At 37.5% G+C, this 12,204-nt stretch overlaps 1 protein-coding gene across 1 annotated transcript in view; it reads right to left on the minus strand.

Annotated features, from left to right (window-relative positions):
- The window catches only part of LOC106170509 (allene oxide synthase-lipoxygenase protein), a 35,968-nt gene that overhangs the window by 3,334 nt on the left and 20,430 nt on the right, over positions 1-12,204 (minus strand). Inside the window, exons 7-10 of the mRNA XM_087008055.1 lie at positions 1,663-1,759; positions 1,052-1,169; positions 581-673; positions 140-200 (exon numbers count right to left, since the gene is read on the minus strand). Coding sequence (XP_086864181.1) covers positions 140-200; positions 581-673; positions 1,052-1,169; positions 1,663-1,759 — 369 coding nt within the window. The remainder of the gene's footprint in view (positions 1-139; positions 201-580; positions 674-1,051; positions 1,170-1,662; positions 1,760-12,204) is intronic.

Below are 12,204 nucleotides of genomic sequence, written 5' to 3' on the forward strand. Positions count from 1 at the left end.
TGAGTTAGGCTAGCTACAGTGAATAAATAAATAAATAAATAAATAAATAAATAAATAAATAAATACATTTAAAAAAGAACAAACAAACACACGGCGGGAAAAACAATTTTCTTGTTGGGAAAAATTCCTCGTCACTTACTCCTCGTGCCTCCAAATGTTTCGGCAGAGTGCCATCGATGTCCAGTCGCCAGTCCACAATCCTGTAAAATGATTGCACAGTATACATGTATAATAATGCAATTGTTTATGTAAATACATCCAGATGTTGTTTAAAACAAATTTAAGAATGAAAAATTATAATCACATACTGGGCTCCGTAACTCGAAAGCATCGCGAATTGCGATAGCGATATCACCTTTTATTTCGAAGCTATTATATGGAGCGAGTAAATCCTGAGTTATGGGATAGAGGCGCTTGCACTCGGTCGCAATTTGCGATGCTTTCGAGTTACGGAGCCCTGAACACTGACGCAAAGGTGGTATGAACGTTGATTCGCCAGCGCCTATCTCTCCTGGACTTTTTCAGGGAACTGAGCTGTGCTCTCTCTCTCTCTCTCTGTCTCTCTCATATTGCAACTTACGCTTTTGCGACGACATCAAACATGCCCAATCGCCCACTGCTCATAGTTTTATCCACCCAGCCGTTCTCGCTGACCAACGAACTAACTGCAAGGCTGAAAAATAATAGGAGCACTCGCTGTTTAGGTCACAAAGCAATCGCATTTATTATATACTGCAAAAAAAAAAAAAAAAAAAAAAAAAAAAAATAGGACACATACAGTGAGAGGAGGTAGGACCCAAGGTGAAGGCATGGCAATTGTGAATGGAAATACATGTACTATACTATACTATACTATACTATACTATACTATACTATACTATACTATACTATACTATACTATACTATACATTTGGCATAAACAATATATCCTTTAATAGTCAAAAATACAGAAGAACGAAATGAAAGGGAGCAAACTTCCGAATATAAAGGTAAACTGCATATTCAGTGATGCGAAATTATGAATCCAAAATCAATCAATCAATTTCCTTACTCGTTGATGGCGATAAGATAGAGAAAGTGCGGTGCCAGCAGTCTGAAGATCGGGTGAGAAGGAGAAAGGTTCCTGTGGGTCGCCAAGGCAACGCCTTCGATCAAAAGATGCGTGAACCCTAAATTCAGACAAAAAACAAATCGAACTGACACATTGAATCGACTTAAAATAAAAGCTTAACGTTATATTACAGAAACGTTATTAAACAGCTGTTTCCTAATTCAAGCATTGAGACTCTCAAATCACCGCCGATATACTTTCAAGAAGTTAAACGTATTTCTACATTAAGGTTTATTCGAATGTGCTTAAACGTTTGTGAGACTTTTCGTGGTGGGTAAAGTTGTGTTTGGCTTTGGATGTACTGACGGATCCAGAGGTCTGGGATTGGGAGGAAAACAAAATTTTCTACATGCAGGCTACGAGGATGGAAAATTACTTGGTTTTGTCTCTTTTAGCTTGTTCTGATTTTTTTTGGCAGGGGGGGGGGGGGGGTTGGAGAGAGCAGGGGGCACCTTCAAAACTAAGGGGAGGGTGTTAAAATGAGTGGCCCAAAGAACCACCTGGATCCGCCATTGCGATGTGTGACCGCCAATATTCAAATGTTCACCCACCCAGGTGAGTAACAACCTGATGGAAGGTGGCGTCAGCATTGTTGTAGTACATCTTAGCGTACAGCCAGGTCATAGGGTGGTCACTGGGCAAGAACACCTGCATTGAAAAAAACCGTGGCTGCAATAAGATCGATTATAAAAATTATTGCCCAACACCCCCCGCCCCCACCTACCAGTAGGCGAGATTTAAATCCATTTAAACAGAACACCTTTGTTAAGAAATTTGATAGATCCAGATATTTACCAGGTTATTACCTGTTCACCTTCACCTGCACAGGTAATTCAGTTGTGACCAAGTCTGTCAGAGTGAACAGACGAAACAGTCAACAGGTAAATCAGATATCTGGATCTATCATAAATGAAAACATTCTGACTAATATTACATTTACTTGGCTTGTGCATGGACCAGTGTTCTACCAAGCATAATAAAAACATGTAAGAGCCACAAGTTAAAATGAATACACTTAATTTAGTATTTAGATTTTGTTGTTCTAATTTCTTTTGTAATTTTATATATATATATATATATATATATATATATATATATATATATATATATATATATATATATTAGAAGCACGTATATCAACCATGCATGTAAATGAAGTCCGTCAAGTAGAAAAACGTGTGTAAATTATACGAACTTGGAACACGTACATTGTACATGAATATTCTTCATGATGGCTGAGGCTAGACTACAAGCAAAAGGTTTTGTACATGTATTCCGTTCCTGTTTATGAGAAATTATTTGGAATATTCATCAGTCATATTGCTGCGTAGCCTCTGTCAGGCATGCAAAACCCGTATCAGGTATAACTCAACTACTTCATTCTGGTTCTTGAATGATAGATAACTTTCAAACTGCCACGTTACTATATTTGACCCCTTTTATTCGGAGAACCTGTGGCCCAAAATAGTAGCAGCTCATGGAGAAAGTTCATAGAGCCATGTGGACCGCGTTAGAGGTATGTCATAATTGATGTCTTTGTTTATTCAGTTATTTTCTTTGCCTGTATGCAGCCAGATAGATGACTATGGTAGAGGCAGATGGCAGGGTTTGCCTAACAGTTAATTATCTTTGAGACCAGTTAGATATATCATGTTGAGAGAGAGAGAGAGAGAGAGATAGAGATAGAGAGAGAGTATGTGCGCGTGCGTGTGAGAGAGTGTGTAAATGTGTGTGCGTGTGTGCATGTGTGTGTGTGTGTGAGTGTGTGTGTGAGAGAGAAATAGAGGGGAGATGGAGAGTGTGTATGTGTGTGTGTGCGCGTTTGTGAGAGAGTGTGTGTACATATGGTCGCGTGTGTGCATGCGTGTGTGCGTGTGTGTGTGTGTGTGTCTGTGTGAAAGAGATAGAGAGGGGTGGCGTGCTTGAGTACTCATGTGTAGTCACTTAATTACACGTATCATCACTATCAACGTCATAAAATTATGACAGGAGTGTCCATTGTGGTAAATCTTGGTGTGGTAACAGAACATGTTAGTAATTTCTTGGTGTTGGTAGATATGAGTCGCCTATTGCCAACCGTTTTAAAATGGGGTAGGTCACACAACTAGAAAAAAAAAAACAATTAGCCAACGTAACAAGCCTACGGTGCAAACTAGTTAACAAGGATAAAAGAAGACCAAAATAGTCTTTATGGATTTAAAAAGTACCTAATTATGATAAAAATTAGATAACTAGAGTGACAAGTAATTGTAATGACCTTGGAGCTAATATCACTTGACTGCTTGACCATGACAAAGTACCAAAATGCATAGGAGAGGGTGTTTAAGTTGGCATATCATGAAAACTGGGTAACTTAGAAACTTGTGAGAGGTATCATTTATAATGTTCAAAGGCAAGGCCATTCATTGGCAAAAAGGTTGGAAGTCGTCAGAGGTCAAGGTCGTGCCTAAATGCCAAGGTCATTCTCGAGAAGGGACCAAAATAGCTTAAAATATAGCATCAACTTTCTTAATTCTTTCAAAAATGAACTTTTTATGATTTCTATAGCTCCTACTGAGAACTGCATACCAGAGACCACCTTTGTGAATGTTGCATTTAACTGACCAAGGGTAAAATAATGTATGTCAAGGTCAAATTTGCAGCCAAACACCTACAAAAGTGGCATTTCTGATCCTATAACAGTCGAACTAAAGAAATCAAAATGTACAAGATTAAAGTCGTGAAATAAAAACGAGAGTAATTTGTTGATCATAAGAGGCCAAGGTCATGTTTGTGTGTCAAAGACCGCATTCTCAACGAATTGAGCCAGGCTTTACAAATCCCGAGAACTAAAAATGGCGGACGTACATGAAAGAAAAACCGCCTAATCTTTTAATAGTCTCTCCGCCTCTCACACGCCTCCCCACACGTCGTCCCTGCGGGGTACAGTAATTAAATCTCGGCTCCGAACATGAATATCTCCGTGAATATCTCTGGTGATATTATCTCCGTAGGTAGTCGATTTATTGCTGCTCTACGGGCCAATTCATTCTTTTTTCGTCTCTGTTTTGAAAGATAATAGAACAGAAGAGCTTTTTTTCTTTCGATCGCCTTCAGCCGGCATGCTTTCTTCACCACGAGTTTAACTGATGAGCATGCGCACTTAATATTTCTCAGGTAGCTTCCGCATGGCGAACGGAGCCGAGATTTAATTACTGTACCCCGCAGCCTGGCTCAATTCGTTGAGAATGCGGTCAAAGTTAGTCTCGAACTGGGATCAAAATGGTCTTAAATACGTCCAACTATAATTTTCATAGAAAGAAATTATTTATTAAGCAATTTGGTCAAAAGGCAATCATTTTAAAGTGGGATTCAACTGAACAAAGGTAAAGGAACTAAGTGTTTAAGTCAAATGGGCACGAACGTAATTAAAACAGTTAAATAAAAAATACCTGAAATGTCATTTCTCTCAAATTTTACGTACAGATGATGAGGCCTCTTAATAATATATGTGATCAGATTTACGGATTGCATGGCGCAGAATTAGATAATGTCTTAAGGTTAAACTTAAAACAAGGTCAAACCTAAAATGGCATGTCTCAATATAACTTCAATAAGTAAGACAAATACAACATTCAACCAGATCATTAGTGTATTTATCATAATTATTGTTACTTCATGTTCTAACTTCAAGTAAAAGTATTTGAACTCCTTTTGCTAATCAATTGTTCATTTCACAAATTTCTCAAAAAAAAAAAAAAAAAAAAAAAAAAAAAAAAAGCAATTGTTCAAAATGCCAGTGTCATCCTGTAAATCTATCTCAGTTTTTCCAATAGTTTGCTGGACCTCTCTTTTTCATAAAGCCCAGTTTAGAGTACCCCAACATTGCCCTATGGTAAATAAGGCAAGTCACAAATGGGCTGAACCGCCGCCATGAACAATTATATAAAGATGTTGTTTTTATCACACTTTTTCAAGAAAATGTCGCACAAACATTACTAAGATCACGGAGTAAGCCATCATAACAACAAATTTAAAGAAGGAATATCAATTTATCAGAAATTCAATTCAATTTACTGCAAACAAGTTGAAACCATTACAACCTGAATAGTTAACAAAGGATGTTGACAGTCAAATTCTGTTCCACTAAATCATACAGCAAAATGATTTACATTGTATGGCCCCGCTTACTCACGGGTGCTTGATGTAATTGAACGAATACTCGACCTGCAAAATATTTCATAACATATATGCCAGTGATTCATGAATTAAATATTGATTTGAGTCTTATGATTTGCACCGATTTTTTTGTTACATTTTGCATATTTCTGATGTCTGATTTCTCATGGATCTGAATATAGGCCTATTAAATAAGACCTGGGGGTGAATTATGAAACTGCCCAAATGTATTAAGAGACATAACCCTGTGATCAAATTTTCGTTTTACACGCGCTTTATTCTTGCAACTTTAAATTTTTCACACAGACCCCTTCTGCCTTTTCCGCTATGTGTTCCTAGTGAAAACATATAAGAAAAAATATAAGCTTGCTTTGTGATTCCATTGCAATAGTTCAACCCGGAATTATAATTATTTTTTTGCTTCAGATACCCCGCATGCGCAGTCTTATGCGGTATAGATGGTACACCATCGTCTTCATTTTCTTCTTCATAACTGCGCTCGCGTTTGTCATCCACAAAATCAGGACGATGAACCAAAAGATGCACAGAACAGAATACTTAGAGGCTGAAAGAGAAAGCCTCCTGGAGCGCCAGGCAGCCGAGAACGACGATTACAACGTGGAACAAGAAGAGCCCTCCACGCGGCCGCCACCAAAAGATGGAGTTGACATGGACGCTGGTCACCGAGAATCCCCGCTGGGTAAAGTCAACCAAGGGGACCCTGCAGGAGTGCCGATAATGGGGGATGAGGGCCAGCAACAGTCAGAGGGCCAGTTCAACCCGGTCTACCAGCCTCTCCAGCCCGAACTTCCAGTTCGACGACAACACCAACAACAGCAACATCTTGCGCAACAACAGCAGCAGCCGATGCTACAGCATCCGCACGTGATGCAACTGCAAGTTCCACAACACGGTTATCAGCAAACGCAACCGCAGCAACTGCTGCAGCCAGTGTATCAGCAACAGCAACAACCCGCCCCTGTTCAAACCTCCACGGCGTTACAAATTACCGCCAAGCAGGCAGAGTTCAGCAACAGAGAATATGAACGCTTTATGGAGATGTTGGAAGAATGGCCGAGCGACAAACCCAAGGCAACGATCTATTATCTTCTGAACACACAACGCATACATATACGTAGATTCCGTGGTGCAATACAGAGCGTCGATAAATTTTTCAATAATCGCTTCCAGTATCCCATTGTGATATTTCATGAGCCCGACCTGTTAGAAAGTCATAAACAAGACATAAAATCATGGACGACGTCAAATGTATTTTTCCAAATCGTGGAATTTATCATACCGGAGTGGATCAGAATGCCAGCAGAGGACTGGTTGCACACGTGTGTTTTTGCCAGAATGGGGTACCGCCACATGTGTAGATTTCAAAGCGTTCTCGTCTCCCAGCAACCAATTTTACAACCAATAGAATGGTATTGGCGCCTTGATGATGACTCGAAACTCCTAAATGACGTCACGTATGACGTATTTCAGTTTATGCGGGATCGTGATCTGACTTATGCATACATCAGGCTCGTATTTGAGTTCAAACCGGACTGTATAGCTGGCCTAAGAGGAAATTCCACAAAGTATGTTCACCAACACCAACTAACACCAACATTCCTTGAGCGCTTGCCAGAAAACTGGAGTCTGTTTAACAACTTTGAAATATCACGGTTCAGTTTCTGGCGTCGCCAGGATGTGAAGGCGTACCTAAATTATATCGATCACGCTGGCGGCATCTTTTACAACCGCTGGGGAGACGCTCCTATCAAAACTACGGCTCTTGCTATATTTGAAAACATTGACAAGATTTTCCAGCTCACCAATGTGCTGTATCAACATAAGAAGTTCAGTATGGAAGAGAACAAAAGGCGCCTGAAGCCGATTGAATCTTACTTGAAACCGAAAGTTTAGTGAAATGCTCGCCGTGTTTTTTACACTGAAGATGGGTTTTCACATTGAACTTGAATACAAATACAAACCTTACTGGTAATAAGGTTGGCGGGAATGTGAGCTCTCACATCTTTTGGCCTTTGTTTTCATTTGAGCCAATTTTTTGTTCCAATAGCTGTTGTGGTTTCTCATATTTTTCTTAAATAATCTTGTTTGCACTTATTAACCTAATTTATTAATTTTATGTTATGGCAGTTATATAGTTTGGGGGATGTTATATTATCCCCCCAGTTTTGTAACTTTGTATCTTATTTTCGTCATTAATAAATGAAAATTTTCAGTCCTATATGGACTTATCTTATTTACTTTTGAGCAAAAACAGAGCTTCGTTGTGCTTTTGAATATTGGGTATATAAATACAAATGCATGATATATATAATGGACATATACATACAAATAAGACTTGAATATAGTTGGTTTTTTCAATCGAAAGTCAGAATAAATGGATAAAAACAATATAAACAGTAACAATACAATTGGAATTCAACTTTGAGAAACTACCAGCATTCAAGGTGTTGGAAATTAAGAGATACTTTCCCCTTTTTTAAACCTAAGATTAACAAATTAATTATATCATGTTTTATTTCAAATACCTCCACCCAGATAATTCTTAAATCCAACAGTTTTTAAAAATTGCAAATGCGAAATAAGAATTTGAAAACGGTAGGCGTTGATTAGTCAGAAATTAAGAAAATGTAAGCATACGTACTGAATCACCAAAGAAAATCTATATCCATTGGAGCAGAACACCTTTGTTCAAAATTTTGATAGATCCAGATACTAGCCAGGAAATTACCTGTTCACCTACACCTGCACAGGTAATTCAGTTGTGACCAAGTCTGGCGGAATGAACAGACGAACCAGTCAACAGGTAAATCAAATATCTGGATCTCTCATAAATGAAAACATTCTGACTAATATTACATTTACTTGGCTTGTGCATGGACCAGTGTTCTACCAAGCATAATAAAAACATGTAAGAGCCACAAGCTAAAATGAATACACTTAATTTAGTATTTAGATTTTGTTATTCTAATTTATTTTGTAATTATATATATATATATATATATATATATATATATATATATATATATATATATATATATATTAGAAGCATGTATATCAAGCATGCATGTAAATGAAGTCCGTCAAGTAGAAAAACGTGTGTAAATTATACGAACTTGAAACACGTACATTGTACATGAATATTCTTCATGATGGCTGAGGCTAAACTACAAACAAAAGGTTTTGTATTCCGTTCCTGTATATGAGAATTTATTTGGAATATTCATCAGTCATATTGCTGCGTAGCCTCTGTCAGGCATGCAAAACCCGTATCAAGTATAACTAAACTACTTCATTCTGGTCCTTGAATAATAGATAACTTTTAAATTGCCACATTACTATATTTGACCCCTTTTATTCGGAGAACCTGTAGTCCAAAATAGTAGCAGATCATGGAGAAAGTTCGTAGAGCCTTGCGGACCGCGTTAGAGGTATGTCATAATTGATGTCGTTGTTTATTCAGTTATTTTCTTTGCCTGTGTGCAGCCAGATAGATGACTATGGTAGAGGCAGTTGGCAGGGTTTGCCTAACAGTTAATTATCTTTGAGACCAGTTAGATATATCATGTTGAGAGAGAAAGAGAGAGAGAGAGATAGGGAGAGAGTATGTGCGCGTGCGTGTGAGAGAGTGTGTACGTGTGTGTGTGTGTGTGTGTGTGTGTGTGAGTGTGTGTGTGAGAGAGAAATAGAGGGGAGATGGAGAGTGTGTATGTGTGTGTGTGCGCGTTTGTGAGAGAGTGTGTGCACATATGGTCGCGTGTGTGCATGCGTGCGTGCGTGCGTGTGTGTCTGTGTGAAAGAGATAGAGAGAGGTAGCGTGCTTGAGCAGTCATGCGTAGTCTCTTGATTACACGTATCATCACTATAAACGTCATAAAATTATGGCTGGAGTGTCCCTTGTGGTAAATCTTGGTGTGGTAACAGAACTTGTTAGTATTTTCTTGGTGTTGGTAGATATGAGTCGGCTATTGCCAACCGTTTTAATATGGGGTAGGACACACAACTAGAAAAATACAATTAGCCAACGTAACAAACCTACGGTACATACTAGTTAACAAGGATAAAAGAAGACCAAAATAGTCTTTATGGATTTTGAAATTACCTAATTATGATAAAAATTGGATAACTAGAGTGACAAGTAATTGTAATGACCTTGGAGCTAATATCACTTGACTGCTAATAAAGTTAATCACTTGACTAATTTAAAGTGTGCTGCAGCAGAACGCCGCTCTGACTGGTTTGCAAAGCTATGGGACGACAACGGTGGTGGCGACAAACTCAGATTGTTTAAATTATTAAAGTGATAATAACTCTTCGTTTTGGCCAAAAAATGAATTTTCTTGGAGTAAACAACAATTTTCCCATACTTACCAATGGTTAATGAATCCATTTTTACATTCAAAGTTAGTCCCTGGTTTTTTTCTAAAAAGTTTGGTTTTTTGTTAAAATCTCTTAAGAGATTTTAACAGAGTATAGCCATCAATGGAGGTCACGTGGTCTAAAGACAAGCTCAGATATCAGAATAATAGCTATAACAGCCGTTTTTGTGGGAAAACAGAATATATTATATTTTTATGAGTCATTCACAATGTTTTTATTGTGAAATACAGATTTCATATACAGAGTTATTATCCCTTTAAGCTCAGAAGTTATAAGTTATGCCGAAAAACATCCTTGTCAATTAAACAACAAAGGGCACTTGCTTAAGTAAGGTGTGGGAAGGCCCCACATCGAATAGAAATCGATCGATATGAAAAAATATCTATTGTGAAAAAAACTGCCCATTATGTGAATCTGAGTGTATCCACTTCTTTTTGCTATTGCTAGACGTTTTAACAATATTTTGATCTTTTAAATAATCAGAACAAGTTTTTATTTTGATTCGTAATGATGACATGATAAATTTACATGTATTTGCCAAGACCTGTTGCCGATTTTTAAAAATGAAACTTAAACGTAATTTTTAAATGATATTGAGTCTTTCATACAAGTAGTTCTATATTGAATTATCACGTTTTACTGCTTCTAATTTCGTATTTCTTAACATATGGGTGAGCCTGAAATAAAATATCTTGAATCTTGAATCTTGGTGAAATGAATGCATGGAAATGGACAGTGGAAATGGTTTTGTGGTATCGATCATTATACACGATGGACATTTACCCCCACCCCCTCCCCAACATCTGTTAACCCAGGGTCCTGCTCTATTGTATCGGGAGTGACCGTAGAGTAGCAACCTATTCAGGGGGAGTGGACATTCTTAGTTGATTCATGTGGTACTTATTTACGTTTGTCGCCAACGGAGGGTATTGGTAGTTTATGAATAGTCTCACCTGTTAACATTGAAGTATCATTATATATGTCTATCATTTTTTAATGAATAAACGTCTGTACGAACGTCCATAGAAAGCTTCATATAATCAGATGGTGATGAATCAATTATCCTGATGCCTTGCAAGATTTCCCATTTTACATGCAAGTGGTGGTTTACTGCTTCATGTCTTATTCATTAATGTAAAACGCTGCTTTGCGAAATCCTTTGCTAAATGACGTTTGGGAACGACTGAAACAAATCCTTTAATTAAAACGGCTTTATGAGTTTGTTAATATCTTTGTCCAGTGAACCAACGATATTTTCCCATTGAGTTGGAGAAATGTTAACAAAGGTTTCTGTACTGAATCCGTGGTTTCAATAAGGTCTCAATATGACTTCAATATGTAAAACAAATACAACATTCAACCAGATCATTAGTGTATTTATCATAATTATTGTTACTTCATGTTCTAACTTCAAGTAAAAGTATTTTTGTTGAACCCTTTACATTTGAACATCTTTTGCTGATCAATTGTTCATTTCACAAATTTCTCAAAAAGAAAAAAAAAGCAATTGTACAAAGTGCCAGTGTCATCCTGTTATTCTCCGATACAGAGTAAGGATGTCGTGAAAGTCCGCGTGTTCTTGAAGTTTGTACATAAATCCCTGGTTACCATCGACCTGTTCCTAAATAAGAGTCTATCTCAGTTTGTCCAATAGTTTTCTGGACCTCTCTATTTCATACAGCCCAGTTTAGAATACCCCAACATTGCCCTATCGTAAATAAGGCAAGTCACAAATGGGCTGAACCGCTGCCATGAAGAATTGTTTTTAGGATGTTGTTTTTATCACACAGTTTCAAGAAAATGTCGCACAAACATTACTAAGATCACGGAGTAAGCCATCATAAGAACAAATTTAAAGTAGGAACATCAATTTATCAGAAATTCGGAGACACGAATGAAGCAATTCACTGTAAACAAGTTGAAACCATTATACAACCTGAATAGCTAACAAAGGATGTTGACAGTCAAATTCTGTTCCACTAAATCATACAGCAAAATGATTTACATTGTACTGCGCCGCTTACTTACGGGTGCTTGATGTCATTAAACGAATACTCGACCTGCAAAATATTTTATAACATATATGCCAGTGATTCATGAATTAAATATTGATTCTAGTCTTATGATTTGCACCGATTTTTTTGTTACATTTTGCATATTTCTGATGTCGGATTTCTCATGGATCTGAATATATGCCTATTAAGTAAGATCTGGGGGTGAATTCTGAAACTGCCCAAATGTATTAAGAGACATAACCCTGTTATCACATTTTCGTTTTACACGCGCTTTATTCTTGCAACTTTAAATTTTTCACACAGGCCCCTTCTGCCTTTTCCGCTATGTGTTCCTAGTAAAAACATATAAGAAAAAATATATAAGTTTGCTTTGTGATTCGATTGCAATAGTTCAATCCGGAATTAAAATTATAATTATTTTTTTTGCTTCAGCTCGCGTTTGTCATCCACAAAATCAGGACGATGAACCAAAAGATGCACAGAACAGAATACTTAGAGGCTGAAAGAGAAAGCCTCCTGGAG

The sequence above is a fragment of the Lingula anatina genome, chromosome 3, assembly GCF_051362555.1.
Source record: "Lingula anatina isolate TDL-2025a chromosome 3, LinAna3.0, whole genome shotgun sequence".
Taxonomy (NCBI): Eukaryota; Metazoa; Brachiopoda; class Lingulata; order Lingulida; family Lingulidae; genus Lingula; species Lingula anatina.